The sequence below is a fragment of the Heterodontus francisci genome, chromosome 32, assembly GCF_036365525.1.
Source record: "Heterodontus francisci isolate sHetFra1 chromosome 32, sHetFra1.hap1, whole genome shotgun sequence".
Taxonomy (NCBI): domain Eukaryota; kingdom Metazoa; phylum Chordata; class Chondrichthyes; order Heterodontiformes; family Heterodontidae; genus Heterodontus; species Heterodontus francisci.
In genome coordinates, this window is record NC_090402.1 from 3,767,614 (window position 1) to 3,792,454 (window position 24,841).

Genomic DNA, 24,841 nt, shown 5'->3' on the forward strand with positions numbered 1-24,841 from the left:
CACAGCAAATATGACAGATCGGAGAATTGCACGAGTCACCCTCTCACTGCCCCCTGTTGCATTGTACTGTATTCCTGCCAATAGCCCATTTAGTGTGTCAGAGGTCACATCACTGACCTCTGCCCCTCCTTTGGCAATGTTTGCCATCTGGAATGAAGATGTGAGCTGGAGAGTGGGAGGGAAAAGCTTAGCACCGACTGGATGGACAACCCATACAGGATATACCGTGCAAATAATCCAGTGTCAGAGAGGCTGGGCAACAGTCCCCAGCCCCACACTTCCTTTACCATCATCTCCTTCTCTCATTCGCACTGGCCTGGCCCGAATGCCAATCACAAGAAACCTTTAACTATTGTGTGAAAGTGAACATAATGTTAATGAGCACCTCACTACGAAAGGTCAGCCTAAAGAATGGAGTCAAAATGGGAGTGGGAGGCAGAGAGAGGAAGGGGGAGTGGGGAAGGGGGAGAGAGAGTGAGGGACAGGGAGAGATGAGGAGGAGGAGTGGGGAAACGGGGAGGGTGAGGGGGAAAGACAAAGTGGGTGAGGGGGAGACACAGAGCGAGAGTATGGGGAGTGTGAGGGGAGAGGAATGGAGAAATGGGGGAGAGTGAAGGGGACACACAGAGAGGGAGCGGGAAGATTGAGGGTTGAGATCGGGAGAGCAAAGGAGGGCGAATGGAGAGAGGCACTGGGGAGGGAGAATCAGGAATTGTCACAGGAAGCCTCAGTCTGGACACACCAGACCAGTGATAGAGCAGAGAAGCAGCTGTTAAAAAATACCCACTGATTTGAAACATTTGATTTTTTTTCCAAGTGCTTATTCCTGAGTCTGGAGACAGATTTTAAAGTTGGTGAAACGATTGGTTGATGTGGGTTTCTGTGTAAACCTTGTAAGAAGCAAACAGTCCCATCGATTTGAGTAATGAGGATTTCGAAAAGCCGCAGCTGCTGAGAAATTGCATCTGTGGACAGCGGAGAACTGAGAAACATGCATCTGATTGGCCTCACTCATCACAAGCTGATATCACAGAGCACACTCAACAACACCTCAATAATGCTGCATGTTACACCCGACACACACACACACACACACACACACACACAACCTCACACACACACACACTCACACACACACACACACTCACACACACACACACACACACACACACTCACACACACACACAACCTCACACACACAACCTCACACACACAACCTCACACACACAACCTCACACACACAACCTCACACACACAACCTCACACACACACACACAACCACACACACACACACTCACACACTCACACACACACACACACACACACACACACACACAACCACACACACTCACACTCACACACACACACAACCTCACACACACAACCTCACACTCACACACAACCTCACACACACACACAACCTCACACACACACACACACCCCAACACACTGACACACTCATACACTCACACACACAACCTCACACACACATACCCTGACACACTCACACTCACTCACTCACACACCCACATCCTGACTCACTCACTCACATACCCACAGCCCGACACTCTGAATCACACACACAACCTGACTCACTCACTCAGGTAATCACACACATACACACTCACCCGCACACATACACACCCACCATCTCATTTGCCCACACCCTCATACACTCACTCACACACACCCATTGACCTCACTCACTCACTCGCTCACTCACTCACTCATAAGATCATAAGAACTAGGAGCAGGAGTAGGCCGTCCGGCCCCTCGAGCCTGCTCCGCCATTCAATAAGATCATGGCTGATCTTTTCGTGGACTCAGATCCACTGACCCGCGCCCTCACCGTATCCCTTAATTCCTTTATTGTTCAAAAAGATATCTACCTTAGCTTTAAAAACGTTTACTGAAGAAGCGTCAACTACTTCACTGGGCAAGGAATTCCATAGATTAACAACCCTCTGGGTGAAGAAGTTCCTTCTTAATTCAGTCCTAAATCTGCTCCCTCTAATCTTGAGGCTATGCCCTCTTGTCCTAGCTTCACCTGCCAGTGGAAACATCCTCTCTACTTGTATCTTATCTATTCCCTTCATGATTTTATATGTTTCTATATACACTCACCTATACACACTCAACCACACACTCATTCACCCATACATTTGCGCACACACCCACTCACAGACACACACTCACAGTAACACACACTCAATCACACACACTCTCACACTCACTCACACACACATTCACACACCTACTCATACACACCCACTCACACACATTCACCCACACACACATTCGCCCAAACATTTAAACAGTCACCCATTCACAGTGACACACACTCACAGTAACACACACACACTCACTCACTCACTCACTCGCACACACTCACTCACATGTCTTTATTCTCACACAAGCCCTCATTCATGTACTTGCCCATTCTTGCTCACCCACTTGCCCACCCGCACGTATATATTCAACCAGGATCTCACTCGCACGCTCACTCTCACACACGTTCTCAGACACACTCTCACTCACACTCTCACTGTCACGTATATATTCAACCACAATCTCACTCACATTCTCACACGCACACACTCATTCTCACTCCCTCACACTCTTTCGCACATGCTCACAGTCTCACACACTAATTTACTCGCACACATTTACTCACACTAATTCACTCACACTAAGTCACTCACTCCCTCACTCACACGCACTCCCTCACACTCATTCGCACACACTCATTTACTTACACTCACTCACAAGCACACACTCACTCACATGTCTATGTTCTCACACAAGTCATCATTCATGTACTTGCCCATTCTCGCTCATTCACACACACGTATACATTCACACTCCCAAACAAATGCTACCCTGCTAAGTGGTTGCCACCTTTTTTTTATTCATTCATGGGATGTGGGCGTCACTGGCTAGGCCAGCATTTATTGCCCATCCCTAAATGCCCTTGAGACGGTGGTGGTGAGCTGCCTTCTTGAACTGTTGCATTCCTTGGGGTGTAGGTACACCCACAGTGCAGTTAAGAAGGGAGTTCCAGGATTTTGACCCAGTGACAGTGAAAGAACGGCGATATAGTTCCAAGTTTTGGAGGGGAACTTGCAGGTGGTGGTGCTCCCATGCATCTGCTACCCTTGTCCTTCTAGATAGTAGAGGTCACGGGTTTGGAAGGTGCTGTCAAAGGTGCCTTGGCAAGTTACTGCAGTGCGTCCTGTAGACCAGGGTTGTCCAACCTTTTTGCATGGGGGCCACATTACAATTTTTGTCTTACATAGGGGGCCGGTGAGACAATTTCGGAAAGATAAAGGCATTAAAAATGTATCTTACTGTTATGACCAAGGCACTGTTTATTCTAGTCCCACTTCTCCACAGGTCACAACATATATTCAAATACGGTCAATCATAGACTCTATTTTTCCCAGAATAAAACACACCAACCAGGTTTCTTTAATAAACAACAGAATTATCAGTTTATTATAAAACAAGTCTTAGCCAGTAATGAAGGAAGGCATAAACACACAGATTGAAATGTTAATGTTCCCTTTTTACCTTAGCCCCTCACACTCACACACACATACACCAGTTAATGGGAAACATAAAAGGGAATTTTGCTTGAGAGCTCTGTTGCAAATAAAAAGACAAAAAAAAACTTAGGCTGAATACTTGCTCATTCCTGAAGAAAAAAGATATGGAAATATGTCCTTTGTTTGGTTTGGCATCCCAAATGTGTATAGACGGCTGTCACTGGGATCTTCCCAGAACAGTTCTTTCAAGGTGATGTTGAAGATTAGTTTGGGTAGGCTTTCCAAGAAATGCAACTACAGAGGTTTCAGATAGGTCTTACAGCAGAAATGCGGCAACAGGGGTTTCAGTTCCCACACATTCGATACACAGGTTTCCTTTAAATACAGGAAGAAAGAGGAGACTGACACATTGGATATGCAGGGTTTCTTTCCAAGAGAGAGAAAAAGAGATGAGCTGGGTTTTCTTGGCAGGCAAAAACTAACAGTCTTTGTTAATAATTTAACATGAACCCAAAAACATTCCAGAAGTCAAGCCTCCTGGCCTCTCTAAATCTTGACCTGTCACTTCTCCATAAACATCTTCTCCAAATCAAAACAACAAGCTCCCTGAAAAATGGATGCCTTCCAGTAAGAGCCTGTTTCCAAGCTAAGTCCAGGAAGCCTTCCGGTGACTTCTTGAAAAAAAACCCCAAGTTCAGCAACTCGTCAAGCTTCCAGATGAATCAATTTCCATAATTCAACTATAAGATCTTAAAACGTATTTTACAAAAAAAAGAAGCACTCTTGTAACATTACCATTAATCAAAACAACAACAAATGTGCCTTTTTGTGAAGAAGCTTTAAATGAGAAGATTAATTTATCGACTTACTTTCTCTTCTCGATGTTGGACACTGATTTAGTGAGATATCTGGCATTTTTGTTTTACTTGCACAAGTAGACAATGTTTTCCCACACACTTCTTGTAGCAGTGCAGAGTATTCTGGATAGATGTCCATCTGTCAGGAGTGATATTGATCACTCTCTCTCTCTCCCTCTCTCTGTCTCCCTCTCTTTCTCTCACTGTGTCCTCCCTCTCTGTGTTCCCCCTCTCTCTATCTCCCCCCCCCCCCCACTTTGTGTCATCCTCGCTCTGTGTCCCCCTCTCTCACTGCCCTCCCTCTCTGTCCCGCTCTCTCTCTCTCCCCCTCTCTCTCTCTCTCCCTCTCCCTCTCTCTCTGTCTCCCTCACCCTCTCTATCCTCCCATCTCTCATCTCTCTCTCTCGCTCTGACAGGTGCTGGGAGCAGGAACAGCGGTTTCCAAACTTAGGACAGATTCATGGTTTTCCAGCAGGTTCCGACTGTTTTTAAAAAAGCCAACCGGAAAACCCTAAAGCTGCCCAAAGTTTAGAAACCATTGCTCCCGCTCCCAGCACCTGTCAGTTGTGAAACTGACTTGCGATTTTTTAAAAAGACGTTCTGGAAGAAGAAACCAATGGAAAATTTCTTGTTACGACCACGGCGGGAGCAACGCACTGTCAATTCAGTCCCGTCACTCCGTAGGTTGCAGCATATTATTAAAGTTTTCCCAACCAACCTGAAAAACAGCCAAATTATACCCTCTAGTAACCCCAGAATAAAACAGACCAAACCCTGTATCTTTAGACAACAACAAATTAAATATTTATTAAAAAACTGAATCTTAAACACTATTAAAGATAAATCTATGTCTAAAGCCCTTATAACTTCTTGTTTTAACCTAACTTCCCCATTCACACACATACACTCAAAAATAACAGTAGTTAACCGGTTTTAAAAGTAGTGTTTTTAATATTAGCTGTTTCTTAAGAATAAATAAATAAGTTAGTCTTTGTGGGTTACGTTCTTGATGGATGAGGTATTCTAATGTGAAAATAATCAAAGGTTCCTCGAAATCTTCACGGATTTGATGAAGCAGTCTGTGTTTGATAGGCATTCAAACTCTTCTGTTGTGGCAGGCATCAAACAATTCTTTCAACGATGAACACAGCAATAAGTCAACTTGAGTTTTAAAACTGACCCTGTCTCAGTTGAAACCTTACTTTGAATTCCAGCAAACTCAATCAGTCAAGAGAGATTCAATCTTGAAGAAAATACTTCCTGACTTGGAAGTTAAGAAAAGGAGTTTTACTACCTTCAGTGATACAAATGGTCTCTTAAAAAAAGGCTTTTTTTTCTTAGGCAATCAACTTGGCGCCTAGCTCCCTGTAGAATTTTTTCTGAGAGGAAATAGACAGCTCTTTTCTTCAGTAGCACACCTCGCTGGAAAGTCTCTCAAAACAAACTGGTTCAGACCAGTTTTTGCCAGTTTTACACACAGTCAAATTGAAACATTGTACCATGTGACCTCTCTCTCCCTTGCTGTGGCCCAGGGTAACAAAATGTAGCTATGGCACACTTTACCCCAGAAATCCAAACTTCTCTTTCTGTCTTAAAGGCGCACTGTTTTAATCCAAGGAGTAAAATAATACAAGTCCATGACATTCTCATCTGTGAAATTACCTGTCATGGGCCCCTGGTGAGGATGAGGAATAGCCCGGTACAGATTACATCCACAGGCCAGATGGAAACTTTTGGCGGGCTGAATGCTGGCCTGTGGGCCGTATGTTGGACATCCCTGTTGTATATGATACACACTGCTGCCACTGTGCGTCGGTGGTGGAGGGAGTGAATGTTGAAGGAGATGGATGGGGTGCTGAACAAGCGGGCTGCTTTGTCCTGGATGGTGTCGAGCTTCTTGAGTGTTGTTGGAGCTGCACCCATCCAGGCAAGTGGAGAGTATTCCATCACACTCCTGACTTGTGCCTTGTAGATGGTGGACAGGCTTTGGGGAGTCAGGAGGTGAGTTACTCGCCGCAGGATTCCCAGCCTCTGACGTGCTCTTGTAGCCATGGTATTTATATGGCTACTCCAGTTTAATTTCTGGTCAATGGTAACCCCCAGGATGTGGATAGTTCTGATATTCCTCTGTCCATTAATTTACAAGGATATTGGCCATTTAAGATAAAACAGACCTCTTTTTTTCCTTTTCTTTTTTATTCTGTGCCTGTCCTGGGAGTGTTTAATGGAACACTGTAGAGGGAGCTTTACTCTGTAATTAACCCCGTGCTGTATCTGTCCTGGGAGTGTTTAATGGGACAGTGTAGAGGAAGCTTTACTCTGTATCTAACCCTGTTATTTTTTCCTCCAAGGTGGCCTTTATACCCCAGGCCCCTTTTATATATTTCATGTCGAGGGGGCCTTTATTCCTCAGGCCCCCTTTATATACATTTAAAAAAAAATAACTTTATTAAAATCAAATAAACAAAAAACTCGAATTAAAATGCCGTTCTCGGGCGTCGACAATGCACTCCAGTCCCTGCGGTGCCCACTGGTCGCAGAAGGCCTCAAGCGTTCCGGCGGACACCGCATGCTCCTCCTCCAGGGACACCCGGGCGCGAATGTAACCATGTAAGAGGGGCAGGCAATCGGGGAGGACGGACCCCCCGACGGCCCGCAGCCTGGACCTGTGAATTGCCACCTTGGCCAGGCCCAGGATCAGACCGACGAGGAGATCCTCCTCCCGGCCCACGCCCCTCCTCACCGGGTGCCCAAAGATCAGGAGCGCTGGACTGAAGTGCAGCCAGAACTTTGGAGCAGCCCCTTCAGATACTCAAAGAGGGGCTGCAACCTCGCACACTCCGTATATATGTGAAACATGGACTCGTCCAGGCCGCAGAAAGTACAGGCGGCCTGGGAGTCCGTGAACCTACTTAAAAGTTTTAGCTTTAGTTTTTTAGTTTTTAGTTTAGTTTAGAGATACAGCACTGAAACAGGCCCTTCGGCCCACTGAGTCTGTGCCGACCATCGATCACCCATTTATACTAATCCTACACTAATTCCATATTCCTACCACATCCCCACCTGTCCCTATATTTCCCTACCACCTACCTATACTAGGGGCAATTGCTAATGGCCAATCAACCTATCAACCAGCAAGTCTTTGGCATGTGGGAGGAAACCGGAGGACCCGGAGAAAACCCACGCAGAAACAGGGAGAACTTGCAAACTCCACACAGGCAGTACCCAGAATTGAACCAGGGTCTGGAGCTGTGAGGCTGCGGTGCTAACCACTGCGCCACTGTGCCAGGACTGCCCTATGCAACACCCTCCATCCCAGGCCCCTGATGTAAAGGGGGAAGACTCCCACGTAGAGAGACATCCATCGGGGTTCCCCTCGCCGCCAGATGGCAACATGGACCGCCAGGGCGTGTCCGGCCGGCTGACGAGGGCGAGGAAGTGGAGAGTGTGCAGGAGCAGCCCGCACAGGAAACCCCTCCGCGCCGATTGGAATGGCACGGAGGGCATTTCTGAGAGGCGGCTCGGCTTGTGCGGGACCGGCTCCCAAGGAGGGTTTCGGGGCCTGGGTCCGATGAGCAGTTCCGGCCGAGCTGACCTGCAGTGAGGGGTGTCCTGGGGGCTTCGGCTACTCCTCCGCCTGCCAGTCTGTCCCCAGAGTAACCCCGTGCTGTACCTGCCCTGGGTGTGTTTGATATCTCTGAAGGGAAAGTGTTCTCTTCCTGAGCCCTTTCATGGAACATAACATTTACATGAACTTTATTTTACTAAAACTAACCAGTGTGTAAAGGATGTAATTCGCCGTCACACTGACTGCTTTTAGTGTCAGTCACAGATATCTTATGGCAACAACAAACGTGTTGCTTCTTCTGTTTCATTACATTCCTGAAAGGATTTTATTTTTGTTGGACATACTGAACTGTACTTTATTGTTTAAGTAAAGTTAGCCAAAGCTGCGGACAGAGATCTTGCCAAACATAAGTTGTCTGGCTCAGCCTGTGGGATTAAGTAGAGAAACAGACTAAAGGCAAGAATGTGCTGAAGCCTGTTGCTCGAGCATTGTTCTCAATCTTGATGCTGATGCCACTAATTAGAGATTGTGCCATCCCAAACCAATGCTATCCTGCCAAGTGGTTGACACCTTTTTTTTTATTCATTCCTGGGATGTGGGCGTCGCTGGCCAGGCCAGCATTTATTGCCCATTCCTAATAGTCCTTGAGAAGTTGGTGGTGAGCTGCCTTCTTGACCCGCTGCAGTCCATGTGGTGTAGGTACACCCACAGTGCTGTTAGAAAGGGAGTTCCAGGATTTTGACCCAGCGACAGTGAAGGAACAGCGATATAGTTCCAAGTCAGGATGGTGTGTGACTTGGAGGGGAACTTGCAGGTGGTGGTGTTCCCATGCATCTGCTGCTCTTGTCTTTCGAGGTGGTAGAGGTCGTGGGTTTGGAAGGTGCTGTCTAAGGATCCTTAGTGAGTTGCTGTAGTGCATCTTGTAGCTGGTACACACTGCTGCTACTGTGCGTCTGTGGTGGAGGGAGTGAATGTTTATGGATGGGGTGCCAATCAAGCGGGCTGCTCTGTCCTGGATGGTGTCGAGCTGCTTGAGTGTTGATGGAGCTGTACCCAACCAGGCAAGTGGAGAGTATTCCATCACACTCCTGACTTGTGTCTTGTAGATGGTGGACAGGCTTTGGGGAGTCAGGAGGTGAGTTACTCGCCGCAGGATTCCGAGCCTCTGACCTGCTCTTGTAGCCACGGTATTTATATGACTACTCCAGTTAAGTTTCAGCTCAATGGTAGCCCCTAGGATGTTGATAGTGGGGGATTCAGCGATGGTAATGCCATTGAATGTCAAGGGGAGATGGTCAGATTCTCTCTTGTTGGAGATGGTCATTGACTGGCACTTGTATGGCGCGAATGTTACTTGCCACTTATCAGCCCAAGCCTGGATATTGTCCAGGTCTTGTTGCATTTCTACATGGACTGCTTCAGTATCTGAGGAGTCACGAATGGTGCTGAACATTGTGCAATCACCAGCGAACATCCCCACTTCTGACCTTCTGATTGAAGGAAGGTCATTGATGAAGCAGCTGATGATGGTTGGGCCTCGGACACTACCCTGAGGAACTCCTGCAGTGATGTCCTGGGACTGAGATGATTGACCTTCAACAAGCACAACCATCTTCCTTTGCGCTAGGTATGACTCTAACCAGCAGGGAGTTTTTCCCCCTGATTCCCATTGACTCCAGTTTTGCTCGGGTTCCTCTCGCTGGATGCAATCCAGGAGGCTTCATCATGTGACCTTCTCACTCCAAGTGCCATATTCCACCATTGATCTTCCGTTGTCATGGTGCCTGGCCTTCCCATAGGATGGTGGAGCGAGGGAGGGAGGGAGCAGACTCTTGCTTTTCCAAGTGGCTGATTCTTGACTAAATTTTCTTTCTCAACTTTAACATTTCTGTAACTAACGAACAAAAAGCATTGAGAGAAAATGATTTTTGTTTAATTGTCACTCTGATTTTCTCCTGACAATTTCTTCAGTTCCTGGAGACTCCAGGACCAGCCTGGAGGGTTGGCAGAGCTTGCTGCTGCCCTCATGACCTATTTTCTGTTGTGACAGCACTGCCCAGATCGGTGTAAACCAAAGCTTTTCGAGGTGAATGGCCAAAGAGCCAGAGTGGCAGATAGAAAACACCTTCGTTCCACAGCGAGTTGTTGTGATCTGGAACGCACTGCCTGAAAGGGTGGTGGAAGCAGATTCAATGGTAACTTTCAAAAGAGAATTGGATAAATATTTGGAAAGGAGAAAGTTGCAGGGCAATGGGGAAAGAGCAGGAGAGTGGGACTAATTGACCAATCGGAAAGCTCTTTCCAAGAGCCGGCACAGGTGGGTTTGATCAATTGAGACCAGCCAATGTCGGGTCTCCTTGGCACCAGGAGTAAGTGAGGCGGTGATGTTGCGATCATGGAGTAAGGGAGGGCCCCAGGGCAGTTGCTGCCAGATTATATTGTCAGCTGCTTCGGCCCCTCCAATTCCCAATAAAGTAATGAGGTGCAGAGCTTTGGCTAGCCCTCTTGGGCACCATCCCGCATGGAACTGGTCAACGAGAGATTGAGATAGACCCCAGACCAGGTTCTAGTGTGTCGGCTGTGGCTCAGTGGTTAGGACTCTGACCTCTGGGTCAGACAGTTGTGGGATCCAGCCCCACTCTAGAGACGTGAGCACAAAATCCAGGCCAACACTCCCAGTGCAGTACTGAGGGAGTGCTGCACAGTCGGAGGGTCAGTACTGAGGGAGTGCTGCACTGTTGGAGGTTTAGTACTGAGGGAGTGTTGCACTGTCAGAGGGTCAGTACTGAGGGAGTGCTGCACTGTCGGAGGGTCAGTACTGAGGGAGTGCTGCACTATCGGAGGGTCATTACTGAGGGAGTGCTGCACTGTCGGAGGGTCAGTACTGAGGGAGTGCTGCACTGTCGGAGGGGCACTACTGAGGCAGTGCTGCACTGTTGGAGGGGCAGTACTGAGGGAGCAAATGTAAATGATTGCAACTGTGAGAATCAGAAGATGAGCTCGACAGGAATCCCAATCAGAGGCAAGTGAACTCTTGTGCCCAGATCACTAAATAAAAAAAGTAATTTGATAATTGATGGAGCAAAGGGTCGACATCAGTCAGGGACAATACCAAGAAGATGGTGAGGCTGCTTTGAAGCTATAATACGAGTCAAGTGCCCTCCCATTTGGTTGTGGAACCCCTCACTGCGTGCTTTCCCACCAACCTGCCTTTCACCTAATTGTAGAGCAGCAGCAAATTAAAGGCAGATTTCTCATTCCCCTTTAGTGTACAGTGCAGGTCTCTCAGAGGCTACTAGGCCAGTCACCATGGCAACCGCCCCATAAAATGCAGCAACCATAGCAGGACATGAGTCACTTCCTGTCCCAAGGCCTCCAGGCCTCCTGCTCATTACCCAAGCTGAGAGCCATTTTCTTTATTAATTATTTCATGAATGTTCTGGAATGTTGCCTGTTACTGATTATCTGCTGGCTGCAGTACATTGGACATGTTTAGTTTAGTGAAACTGCTCATCACTCAGACTGTTCATTGTTCTGGGCTTTGTGCCAATCCCACTGCTGTACTCTATCCATATTCACTGCTGACGTGGACGAGGCCCTTCATGTTTAGCGGGGGATAGTGTGCTGTGTCTGGCGTTTGAGGGGTCGTTTATTGCTCTCGGAGTTCAGTAATTGTTTTGAATGCGGTTAATAGAATATAATGCACAGAAGGAGTCCATACGGCCCATCGTGTGTGCTGGCTCTTTGAAAGAGCTATCCAATTAGTCTCACTCCCCCTGTTCTTTCCCCACAGCCTGCAAATTTCTGGTTTTCAAGTATTTATCCAGTTCCCTTTTTGAATGTGGCAGGAGTTCAGAACTCCCTCAGTACTGACCCTCTGACAGTGCAGCGCTCCCTCAGTAGTGACCTCGCCACAGTGCAGCACTCCCTCAGTACTGTCCCTCCGACAGTGCAGCACTCCCTCAGTACTGACCCTCCGACTGTGCGGCACTCCCTCAGTACTAACCCTCCGACTGTGCGGCACTCCCTCACTACTGACCCTCCGACAGTGTAGCACTCCCCAAGTACTGTTCCCCTGACAGTGCGGCACTCCCTCAGTACTGACCCTCCGACAGTGCAGCACTCTCTCAGTACTGACCCTCCGACAGTGCGGCGCTCCCTCAGTACTGACCCTCTGACAGTGCAGCACTCCCTCACTACTGACCCTCCGACAGTGCGGCACTCCCTCAGTACTGACCCTCTGACAGTGCAGCGCTCCCTCAGTGGTGACCTCGCCACAGTGCAGCACTCCCTCAGTACTGTCCCTCCGACAGTGCAGCACTCCCTCAGTACTGTCCCTCCGACAGTGCAGCACTCCCTCAGTACTGTCCCTCCGACAGTGCAGCACTCCCTCAGTACTGTCCCTCCGACAGTGCAGCACTCCCTCAGTACTGACCCTCCGACTGTGCGGCACTCCCTCAGTACTGACCCTATGACAGTGCAGCACTCCCTTACTACTGACCCTCCGACAGTGTAGCACTCCCCAAGTACTGTTCCCCTGACAGTGCGGCACTCCCTCAGTACTGACCCTCCGACACTGCAGCACTTTCTCAGTACTGACCCTCCGACAGTGCGGCACTCCCTCACTACTGACCCCCTGTCAGTGCGGCACTAACTCAGTACTGACCCTCCGACAGTGCAGCACTCCCTCAGTACTGACCCTACGACAGTGCAGCACTCCCTCAGTACTGTCCCTCCGACAGTGCAGCTCTCCCTCAGTACTGACCCTCCAACAGTGCAGCAGTCCCTCAGTACTGACCCTCCGACAGTGCAGCACTCCCTCAGTACTGACCCTCCGACTGTGTGGCACTCCCTCAGTACTGACCCTACGACAGTGCAGCACTCCCTCACTACTGACCCTCCGACAGTGCAGCGCTGCCTCAGTACTGTCCCTCCGACAGTGCAGCACTCCCTCAGTACTGACCCGCCGACTGTGCGGCACTCCCTCAGTACTGACCCTCCGACAGTGCAGCGCACCCTCAGTACTGACCCTCCAACTGTGCGGCACTCCCTCAGTACTGACCCTATGACAGTGCAGCACTCCCTTACTACTGACCCTCCGACAGTGTAGCACTCCCCAAGTACTGTTCCCCTGACAGTGCGGCACTCCCTCAGTACTGACCCTCCGACACTGCAGCACTCTCTCAGTACTGACCCTCCGACAGTGCGGCACTCCCTCACTACTGACCCCCTGTCAGTGCGGCACTCACTCAGTACTGACCCTCCGACAGTGCAGCACTCCTTCAGTACTGACCCTACGACAGTGCAGCTCTCCCTCAGTACTGACCCTCCAACAGTGCAGCAGTTCCTCAGTACTTACCCTCCGACAGTGCAGCACTCCCTCAGTACTGACCCTCCGACTGTGTGGCACTCCCTCAGTACTGACCCTACGACAGTGCAGCACTCCCCAAGTACTGTTCCCCTGACAGTGCGGCACTCCCTCAGTACTGACCTTCCGATACTGCAGCACTCTCTCAGTACTGACCCTCCGACAGTGCGGCGCTCCCTCAGTACTGACCCTCTGACATTGCAGCGCTCCCTCAGTAGTGACCTCGCCACAGTGCAGCACTCCCTCAGTACTGTCCCTCCGACATTGCAGCACTCCCTCAGTACTGACTCTCCGACAGTGCAGCACTCCCTCAGTACTGACCCTCCGACTGTGCGGCACTCCCTCAGTACTGACCCTATGACAGTGCGGCACTCCCTCAGTACTGACCCTCCGACAGTGCAGCACTCTCTCAGTACTGATCCTCCGACAGTGCGGCACTCCCTCACTACTGACCCTCTGTCAGTGCGGCACTCACTCAGTACTGACGCTCTGACAGTGCAGCGCTCCCTCAGTAGTGACCTCGCCACAGTGCAGCACTCCCTCAGTACTGTCCCTCCGACAGTGCAGCACTCCCTCAGTACTGACCCTCCGACTGTGCGGCACTCCCTCAGTACTGTCCCTCCGACAGTGCAGCACTCCCTCAGTACTGACCCTCCGACAGTGCAGCACTCCCTTACTACTGTCCCTCCGACAGTGTAGCACTCCCCAAGTACTGTTCCCCTGACAGTGCGGCACTCCCTCAGTACTGACCCTCCGACACTGCAGCACTCCCTCAGTACTGTCCCTCCGACACTGCAGCACTCCCTCAGTACTGACCCTCCGACTGTGCGGCACTCCTTCAGTACTGACCCTATGACAGTGCAGCACTCCCTTACTACTGACCCTCCGACAGTGCAGCACTCCCTCACTACTGACCCTCTGTCAGTGCGGCTCTCACTCAGTACTGACCCTCCGACAGTGCGGCACTCTCTCAGTACTGTCCCTGCGACAGTGCAGCACGCCCTCAGTACTGACCCTCCGACAGTGCAGCACTCTCTCAGTACTGACCCTCCGACAGTGCAGCGCTCTCTCAGTACTGACCCTCCGACAGTGCAGCACTCTCTCAGTACTGTCCCTCCGACAGTGCGGCACTCCCTCACTACTGACCCTCTGTCAGTGCGGCACTCACTCAGTACTGACCCTCCGACAGTGCGCACTCTCTCAGTACTGTCCCTCCGACAGTGCAGCACTCCCTCAGTACTGACCCTCCGACAGTGCAGCACTCTCTCAGTACTGTCCCTCCGACAGTGCAGCACTCCCTCAGTACTGACCCTCCGACAGTGCAGCACTCTCTCAGTACTGTCCCTCCGACAGTGCAGCACTCCCTCAGTACTGTCCCTCCGACAGTGCAGCACTCCCTCAGTACTGACCCTCCGACAGTGCAGCACTCTCTCAGTACTGTCCCTCCGACAGTGCAGCACTCTCTCAGTACTGTCCCTCCGACAGTGCAGCACTCCCTCAGTACTGACCCTCCGACAGTGCAGCACTCTCTCAGTACTGTCCCTCCGACAGTGCAGCACTCCCTCAGTACTGTCCCTCCGACAGTGCAGCACTCCCTCAGTACTGACCCTCCGACAGTGCAGCACTCTCTCAGTACTGTCCCTCCGACAGTGCAGCACTCTCTCAGTACTGTCCCTCCGACAGTGCAGCACTCTCTCAGTACTGTCCCTCCGACAGTGCGGCACTCACTCAGTACTGACCCTCCGACAGTGCGCACTCTCTCAGTACTGTCCCTCCGACAGTGCAGCACTCTCTCAGTACTGTCCCTCCGACAGTGCAGCACTCCCTCAGTACTGACCCTACGACAGTGCAGCACTCCCTCAGTACTGATCTGGGAGTGTTGGCATCGATTTTGTGCTCTAGTATGTAGAGTGGGACGTGTACCTTTACGTTGTGATAAGAGCGAGCCTCCTACCTACTGAGCCGTGGCTGACACCTGTTCTGCAAAATATAACACCATGATGGAATTACCCAGCTGTGAGGTGAAAGGCAGCAATCCTGACAGGCCCAGGATCTGGGAGATGTCTGCCAAGCACCTGGCTGCCGATTGGCACATTCCGAGTCCATGATTGAGAGAAAACAGGAGGCCTGGCTGCAATGTCATGAATACATATTTTCCACCAAGAGTCTGCATGAATCCCTCGGTTCCAAACAGACTGTGTACGGCTGCAGACTCCCCCCATCAGCCTGAGCGACCGCCCCCCATCAGCCTGAGCGACTCCCCCCCCATCAGCCTGAGCGACCGCCCCCCATCAGCCTGAGCGACTCCCGCCCCCATCAGCCTGAGCGACTCCCCCCATCAGCCTGAGCGACTCCCGCCCCCATCAGCCTGAGCGACCCCCCCCATCAGCCTGAGCGACTCCCCCCTCCCCAACTGCCAATCCCTCCCTCCTCTGGTTTAATATCTGACAGCTGCTGAATGTATAAACACATTCCTGTCGTTCAGTGCTTCCTCAACAACAACTCGCATTTATATAGCACCTTCTTTGTAATAAAAATCCCCATGGCACTTCAAAGAACATAATAAACCAAAATCTGACACTGAGTCACATGATGAGGTATTTGGACAGCTGACCTACAGCTTGGTTAAAGAGGTTGGTTTTAAGGAGCGTCTTAAAGGAGGAGAGAGAGGTGGAGAGGTTTAGGGAGGGAATTCCAGAGCTGAGGGCCCAGGCAGCTGAAGGCACGGCCGCCAATGGTGGAGCGATGGGAATCGGGGGATACTCAGGAGGCTGGATTAGAGGAGTACAGATATTTAACATAAGAACGTAAGAAATAGGAGCAGGAGCAGGCCATTCAGCTCTTCGAGCCTGCTCCTTCATTCAATGAGATCATTTCTGATCTTCTCCTTCAACACCATTTTCCTGCACTATCCCCGTAACCCTTGATGTTTTTAATATGTAAAAATCTATCGATATCAGTCTCGATTGAGCTACCTCGGCTGCATTTCTTCACACCCTGCCTCCTGTAAGGACTCCATTCCATTCTCCCAGTTTCTCCGTCTCCGACGCATCAGCTCTGATGATGCAACATTCCATGACAGTGCTTCTGATATGTCTTCCTTTTTCCTCAACTGAGAATTGCCCCCCACTGTGGTTGACAGGGCCCTCAACCGCATATGGCCCATTTCCCGCATCTCTACCTTCACCCCTTCCCCTCCCTCCCAGAACCGTGACAGGGTTCCCCTTGGCCTCACTTTCCACCCCATCAGCCTCTACGTCCAAAGGATCATCCTCCGCCATTTCCGCCACCTCCAGCGTGATGTCACTACCAAATGCATCTTCCCCTCCCTTCCCCTGTCAGCATTCCGAAGGGATCATTCCCTCCGCGACACCCTGGTCCACTCCTCAATTACCCCCACCACCTCATCCCCTTCCCACGGCACCTTCCCCTGCAATCGCAGGAGGTGTAATACCTGCCCATTTAACTCCTCTCTGCTCACTATCCAAGGCCCCAAATAGTCCTTTCAGGTGAAGCAGCGATTTACTTGTACTTCTTTCAATGTAGTTTACTGTATTCGCTGCTCACAGTGTGGTCTCCTCTACACTGGGGAGATCAAATGCAGACTGGGTGACCGCTTTGCGGAACACCTCTGCTCAGTCCGAAAGCATGACCCCGAGCTTCCGGTTACTGGCCATTTCAATAAACCCTCCTGCTCTCATGCTCACATCTCTGTCTCTTTACTCCTGTACTCAAATATTCTTGCAATAAAGGCCAACATACCATTTGCCTTCTTAATTGCTGCTGTACCTGCATGTTAGCTTTCAGTGACTCATGAACAAGGACACCCAAGTCCTTTTTGTTCCACCTAGTTTTGTGTCATCTGCAAACTTGGAAATATTACATTTAATCCCCACATCCAAATTATTGATATAGATTGTGACTAGCTGGGCCCAAGCACTGATCCTTGCAGTTCCTCACTTGTCACAGACTTTGAATCCAAAAATGACCCATTTGTTCCTACTCTCTGTTTTCTATCCTTTAACCAGTTGTCAATCTATGCCAGTGTATTCCCCCATATCCAATGTGCTGTAATTTTGTTTACTAGCCTCCTGTGTGGGACCTAATCGAAAGCTTTCTGAAAATCTAAATATACTCCATCCAGCGGTTCCCCCTTATCTATTCTGCTAGTTACATCCTCAAAAAACTCCAATAGCTTCGTTGAACATGATTTCCTTTTCATAAAGCCATGTTGACTCTGCCCAATCCTATCATTATTTTCTAAGTGTCCTATTATCACATCCTTTATTATAGATTCTAGCATTTTCCCTACAACTGAGATTCGGCTAACATGTCTGTAGTTCCCTGTTTTCTCTCTCCCTCCTTTCTTAAATAGTGGGGTTATAGTTGCCATCATCCAATCTGCAGGAACCATTCCAGAGTCTACAGAATTTTGAAAGATGACCACCAATGCATTTACTATCTACAGCCACCTCTTTCAACACTCTCGGATAGAGATCATCAGGCCCAGGGGATTTATCTACTTTGTCCCATTAATTTCTCTAGTACTATTTTTTACTAATATTAATATCTCACAGTTCCTCATTTACACTAGTCCCTTGATTCTCCATTATTTCTGGGAGGTTTTAGTATTTTCCTCTGTGAAGACAGACACAAAGTATTTGTTTAGTTTCGCTGCCATTTCCTTATTCCCCATTATAAATTCTCCAGACTCTGCTTGTAATGGAACCACATTTGTCTTTACTAATCTCTTTTTTACATACCTATAGAAGCTTTTTCAGCCTACTTTTTATGTTTTTCGCTTGTTTACTCTCATATTCTATTTTTCCTTTCTTAATCTTTTTCTTGATCCTCCTTTTCAAAATTCTGAAATCCTCCCAATCCTTGGGCTTACCATTTTTTGGGGGTATTTTTATATGGCTCTTTCTTTGCTCTAATACAATCCTTGATTTCCTTCGTTAGCCACAGTTGGAACACTTTTCTCGCTGGGTTTTTGTGCATCAAAGGAATGTATTTTTGTTGTCAACTATGTATTAATTCTTTAGATATTAGCTATTGCCTGTCTACCATCACATCTTTTAATGTAGTTGCCCAATCCAACATACCCAATTTGCCCCTCATAGCTTCCTAGTTTCCTTTGCTTAGATTTAAGACCCTAGTTTCTAATTGAACTGCATCACATTCAAACTTAATGTAAAATTCTATCACATTACTGTCACTCTTTCCTAAAGGCTCCTTTACAACAAGATTATTAATTAGTCCTTTTTCATTGCACAATATTTGATCTAAAATAGCCCATTCCCTAGTTAGTTCCTCAACATATTGCTCTGGAAAACCATCTCTCATACATTCCAAGAATTCGTCCTCTACAACATTAGTACGAATTAGGTTTACCCAGTTTATATGTAGATTGAAATCCCCCATGATTACTGTATAACCCTTGTTACATGTACCTCTAATTTCCTGATTTATACTGTGATTTACATTACCCCTGCTGTTTGGTGGCCTATAAACAACTCCCACAAATGTTTTATGCCCCTTGCTGTTTCTTAGTTCCACCCAAACTGATTCCACGCCTTGATCTTTAGAACTAAGGTCATGTCTCACTACAGTACGAATGCCCTCTTTAATTAACAGAGCTACCCCACCACCTTTTCCCAGCTTCCTGTCCTTCTTGAATGTAATGTACCCTTGGATATTCAGGTCCCAGCTTTGGTTTCCTTGTAGCCACATCTCTGTAATGACTATCAGGTCATACATATGAATTTCTATTTGAGCTGACAATTCATCTATTTTATTGTGAATGCTGCGGGCATTCAGATACAGAGCCCTTAATTCAGTTTTTTTACTGTTTTGTAAACTCTGACCCTAGCTTCTGGCACACTCTTATGTTTGCAATCACTGTCCTTTCCTACCATAATCTGATTATCATTACCTTTATTGCCACCTTGATCTATTTCCTTGTCATTTCCCTTTAATTTACTCAATCTTCCCCTCTATGATCCCTTTCCCCCTCTATTTAGTTTAAAGCCCTCTTTACCTTCCTAGTTATACGGTTTGCTAGAACACTGGTCCCAGCATGGTTCAGCTGAAGTCCGTCCCAACGGTACAGCCCCCACTTTCCCCAGTACTGGTGCCAGTGCCCCACGAACCAGAATCCACTTCTTCCACACCAGTCTTTGAGCCACGCATTCATCTCTGTAATTTTATTTACCCGATGCCAATTTGCACGTTCTGCTTTTTAATTTAGTGCCGAGCTCCTCATACTCCCTATGCAGGACCTCTTTCCTCATCATATCTATGTCGTTGATACCTACATAGACCACGACAACTGGATCCTCCCCCTCCCACTGCAAGTTCATCTCCAGCCCTGAGTGGATGTCTGAACCCTGACATCGGGCAGGCAACACAGCTTCTGGATTCTCGCTCTCAGCTGCAGAGAACTGTATCTATCCACTGACTATACTGTCCTGTACGACCATTACACTCCCTTTAACTCCCCCCACTTGAATGGCTTCCTGTACCATGGTGCCATGGGCAGTCTACTTATCCACACTACAGTCCTCGTTCTTGTCCAGACAAGCTGCAAGAACCTCAAACCTGTTTCTCAATTGTAAGGGCTGAGGCTCCTCCACTCTTACCTTCTCAATCCCCTTATCTGCCTGACTCAGTCACACCCTGACCACTGGCCAAATCAGACGACCATATCCTAAGGGGTATGACTGCCTTCTGGAACAAAGTGTGCAGGTAACTTTCCTCCTGCCTGATGCATCACAATGTCTGCAGCTTGGCCTCAGCTGACTGACTCTGAGCTGAACCTTCTCAAACTGCAGAAACTTACTACAGATGTGGTTGTCATGGATTGCAGTGGCATCCAGGAGATCCCACATGCTGCATCTGTGACACATCATCTGTCCTGCCATCTTTATTGTGTTAATTAAATTTATTATTCTTAATTAATTTAGAGTTCCCCTCTTCACCGAACTCCCTCACTCACTAAACTCCCGGCTTCACTCTCTGCGCGCTCAACCAATTTTGGAGGATTGTGGGGCTGGAGGAGCTAGGGAGGGGTGAGGCCATGAGGTATTTGGAAATAGGGATGACACTTTGGGAATTGAGGGGTTGTTTAACTGAGAGCCAGTGTAGGTCAGCGAGCAAAGCAGGTGATAGGCAACATACCCTCTAGTTTTTTTTGGAGTACACGGCTGATTCATTTAAGTGTGCAGGCCCTTCAAATTTTTTGTGCAGTCACACACGTGTGATAACTTAAAGCACAGCTTGTGCTGAGCCTGTAGGGGAACTTTCAGGATACTACAACCTGCACAGCTGGGAGGGAACATTGGTAATTGATGTGAGTAAAGGCATGGGCAGCAGAGTTTTGGATGACCTCAAGTTTACAGGGGGTACATAGGAGCAGGAGTAGGCCATTCAGCCCATCAAGCCTGCTCCGCCATTCAATACGATCATGGCTGATCATTCACTTCAATGACTTTTTCCCACACTATCCTCATATCCCTTTCTGTCATTTGTTTCTGGAAATCTGTCAATCTCTGCTTTAAACATACTCAATGACTGAGCTTCCACAGCCCTCTGGGGTAGAGAATTCCAAAGATTCACAACCCTCAGTAAAGAAATTTCTCCTCATCTCAGTCCTAAGTGGCTTCCCCCTTATTTTGAAATTGTGTTCCCTGGTTCTAGACTCCCCAACCAGGGGAAACATCTACCCTGTCCATCCCTTTAAGTATTTTGGAGGTTTCGATGAGATCATCCCTCAGTCTTCGAAACTCTAGAGAATACAGGCCCAGTTTCCCCAATCTGTCTTCATAGGACAGTCCCACCATCCCAGGAACAAGTCTGGTGAGCCTTCGTTGCACTCCCTCTATGGCAATAATATCCTTCCTAAGGTAAGGGGACCAAAACTGCACACAGTACTCCAGGTGCGGTCTAACCAAGGTTCTATACAATTGAAACAAGACTTCACTACTCCTGTACTCAAATCCTCTTGTGATAAAGGCTAACATACCATTAGCCTTCCTAATTGCTTGCTGCACCTGCATGTTAGCTTTCAGTGACTTATTGATGAGGACATCGAGGTCCCTTTGTACATCTACACTTTCTAATCTCTCACCATTTAAGAAATACTCTGCACATCTATTCCTCCTACCAAAGTGGATAACCTCAAATTTTTCCACATTATATTCCATCTGCCTTGTTCTTGCCCACTTACTAAGTCTGTTCAAATCTCCTTGAAGCCGCTTTGCATCTTCCTCACAACACACATTCCCACCTAGTTTCAGTGCTGTATCTCTAAACGAAACTAAAAACTAAACTAGTTTTGTGTCATCTGCAAACTTGGAAATATTACATTTGGTCCCCACATCCAATCATTGATATATATTGTGAACAGCTGGGGGCCAAGCACTGATCCCTGCCGTATCCCACTAGACACAGCCTGCCAACACGAGAATGACCCGTTTATTCCTACTCTCTGTTTCCTGTCTGTTAACCAATCCTTAATCCATGCCAGTATATTACCTCCTATCCCATGTGCTTTAATTTTGCTAACCAATCTCCTGTGGGAGACTTTATCAAAAGCCTTCTGAAAATCCAAGTATACCACGTTCACCAACTCCCCTTTATCAATTCTGTTAGTAACATCCTCAAAAAACCTCCAACAGGTTCGTCAAACATGATTTTCCATTCATAAATCCATGTTGACTGTGTCCAATCAGATCATTATTATCCAAGTGTCCATTTATCACATCCTTTAGAATAGATTCTAGCATTCTCCCAATGACTGATATAAGGCAAACAGGTCTGTAATTCCTGGTTTTCTGTCAACCTCCCTTCTTAAATAGTGGGTGACATTTGCTACCTTCCAATCTGCAGGAACCACTCCAGAATCTATAGAATTTTGGAAGATGATCACCAGTGCATCCACTATCTCCATAGCTACCTCGTTCAACACTCTGAGATGTAGAATATCAGGTCCTGGGGACTTATCAACCTTCAGCCCCATTAATTTCTCCAAATACAACCTTCTTACTAATACTAATTTCCATCAATTCCTCATTCTCCCTAATCCCTTGGATCTCTAATTCAATGTGGGAGAATGTGGGAGACCAGCCAGGAGTGTGTTGGAATAGTCAAGTCTAGAGGTGACGGAGGCATGAATGAGGGTTTCAGCAGCAGATGAGCTGAGACAGGACGAAGTCGGGCGATATTATGGAGGTGGCAATTAGCGGCCTTAGTGACACGAATATGAGGTCAGAAGCTCATCTCGGGGTCAAATGTGACACCAAGGTTGTGAACAGACTGGCTTAATCTCAGACTGTTGCCAGGGAGAGGGATTGAATTGGTAGCGAGGGAGCAGAGTTTGGAGCAGGAACCAAAAACAATGGCTTCAGTTTTTCCAATATTTAACTGGATGAAATTTCTGCTCATCCAGTACTGGATGTTGGATAAGCAGTCTGGTAATTAGCAACAGTGGAGGAGTGGAGAGAGGTGGTGGTGAGGTAGAGCTGGGTGTCGTCAGCGTCCTGCTCACTCCTGCTGCCAGAAAGCTGCTTACAGTTTGTTTTGTAAAGAGGAATTGCACAAACGGTCAGCAGTGCTGAATGATGTGTTTCCAACCCCAAGCTCAGCTGTATTGTGAACTTCAACACCGTGGCACCAGGCCAGAGCTACCAGTCTCCTCAAACACTGGGGTCAGTTCCCACAGCAATTTCTAGCACCAATTCTGCAATAGGTATTTGAATTAGTGTCTGTCATGTCACAGCATCAAACACTCCCAGGACAGGTACAGCACGGGGGTTAGATACAGAGTAAAGCTCCCTCTACACTGTCCCCATTAAACACTCCCAGGACAGGTACAGCACGGGGGTTAGATACAGAGTAAAGCTTCCTCTACACTGTCCCCATCAAACACTCCCAGGACAGGTACAGCACGGGGGAGTAGGTTCACGGACTCCCAGGCCACCTGTACTTTCTGCGGCCTGGACGAGTCCGTGTTCCACATTTATATGGAGTGTGCGAGGTTGCAGCCCCTATTTGAGTATCTGAAGGGGCTGCTCCTCAAATTCTGGCTGCACTTCAGTCCCACGCTCCTGATCTTTGGGCACCCGGTGCGGAGGGGCTTGGGCCGGGAGGAAGATCTCCTCGTCGGTCTGCTCCTGGGCCTGGCCAAGGTGGCAATTCACAGGTCCAGGTTGCGGGCCGTCGGGGGGTCCGTCCTCCCCGATTGCCTGCCCCTCTTCCGCGGTTACGTTCGCGCCCGGGTGTCCCTGGAAAAGGAGCATGCGGTGTCCGCCGGTACGCTTGAAGCCTTCCGCGACCGGTGGGCACCGCAGGGACTGGAGTGCATCGTCGATGCCGAGAATGGCATTTTAATTTGAGTTTTTTGTCTATTTATCTGGTTTTAATAAAGTTATTTTAAAAATATAAGTGTGTATATAAAGGGGGCCTGAGGAATAAAGGCCCCCTCGACATAAAAAATATATAAAAGGGGCCTGGGTATAAAGGTCAGCTGAAAAAAAAAAGAAAAAAAAAAAACGGGGGTTAGATACAGAGTAAAAAAAAAGAAAAAAAAAAAACGGGGTTAGATACAGAGTAAAGCTTCCACTACACTGTCCCATCAAACACTCCCAGGACAGGGACAGCACGGGGGTTAGATACAGAGTAAAGCTCCCTCTACACTGTCCCATCAAACACTCCCAGGACAGGTACAGTACGGGGGTTAGATACAGAGTAAGAAAAAAAAGAAAAAAAAAACGGGGGTTAGATACAGAGTAAAGCTTCCTCTACACTGTCCCATCAAACACTCCCAGGACAGGTACAGCACTGGGATTGGGGAAAAAAAACGGGGGCTAGATACAGAGTAAAGCTCCCTCTACACTGTCCCATCAAACACTCCCAGGACAGGGACAGCACGGGGGTTAGATACAGAGTAAAGCTCCCTCCACACTGTCCCCATCAAACACTCCTCACTGTAACATTGATATAGGGTGGCGCAGTGGTTAGCACCGCAGCCTCACAGCTCCAGTGACCCAGGTTTGATTCTGGGTACTGCCTGTGTGGAGTTTGCAAGTTCTCCCTGTGTCTGCGTGGGTTTTTTCCGGGTGCTCCGGTTTCCTCACACAGCCAAAAGACTTGCAGGTTGGTAGGTAAATTGGCCATTATAAATTGCCCCTAGTATAGGTAGGTGGTAGGGGAATATTGTGACAGGTGGGGATGTGGTATAAATGTAGGATTAGTATAAATGGGTGGTTGATGGTCGGCACAGACTCGGTGGGCCGAAGGGCCTATTTCAGTGCTCTTTCTCTAAACTAAACTAATGTAAGTTGTGTCGTGTGTGAGTCTTGTCTTTGTGAGACATCAGCTGACTTTCATCGCTGTCTCACTCTCTGGCCTTCTGTCCTTTTCCAGATTCGCCATTCCCAGAGGATTTTTCCATCTTGATGACAGTTCGTGCCCAGAAAGGGAAGGGAGCCTTCCTTCTGTCCCT

At 48.3% G+C, this 24,841-nt stretch overlaps 1 protein-coding gene across 2 annotated transcripts in view; it reads left to right on the forward strand.

Annotated features, from left to right (window-relative positions):
- col5a1 (procollagen, type V, alpha 1) overlaps positions 1 to 24,841 on the forward strand; it is a 633,899-nt gene that overhangs the window by 345,829 nt on the left and 263,229 nt on the right. For both annotated transcript variants that reach the window (XM_068012023.1, XM_068012024.1), the window contains exon 3: positions 24,763 to 24,841. This exon is cut by the window's right edge and continues 135 nt beyond it. In XM_068012023.1, coding sequence (XP_067868124.1) covers positions 24,763 to 24,841 — 79 coding nt within the window. The remainder of the gene's footprint in view (positions 1 to 24,762) is intronic.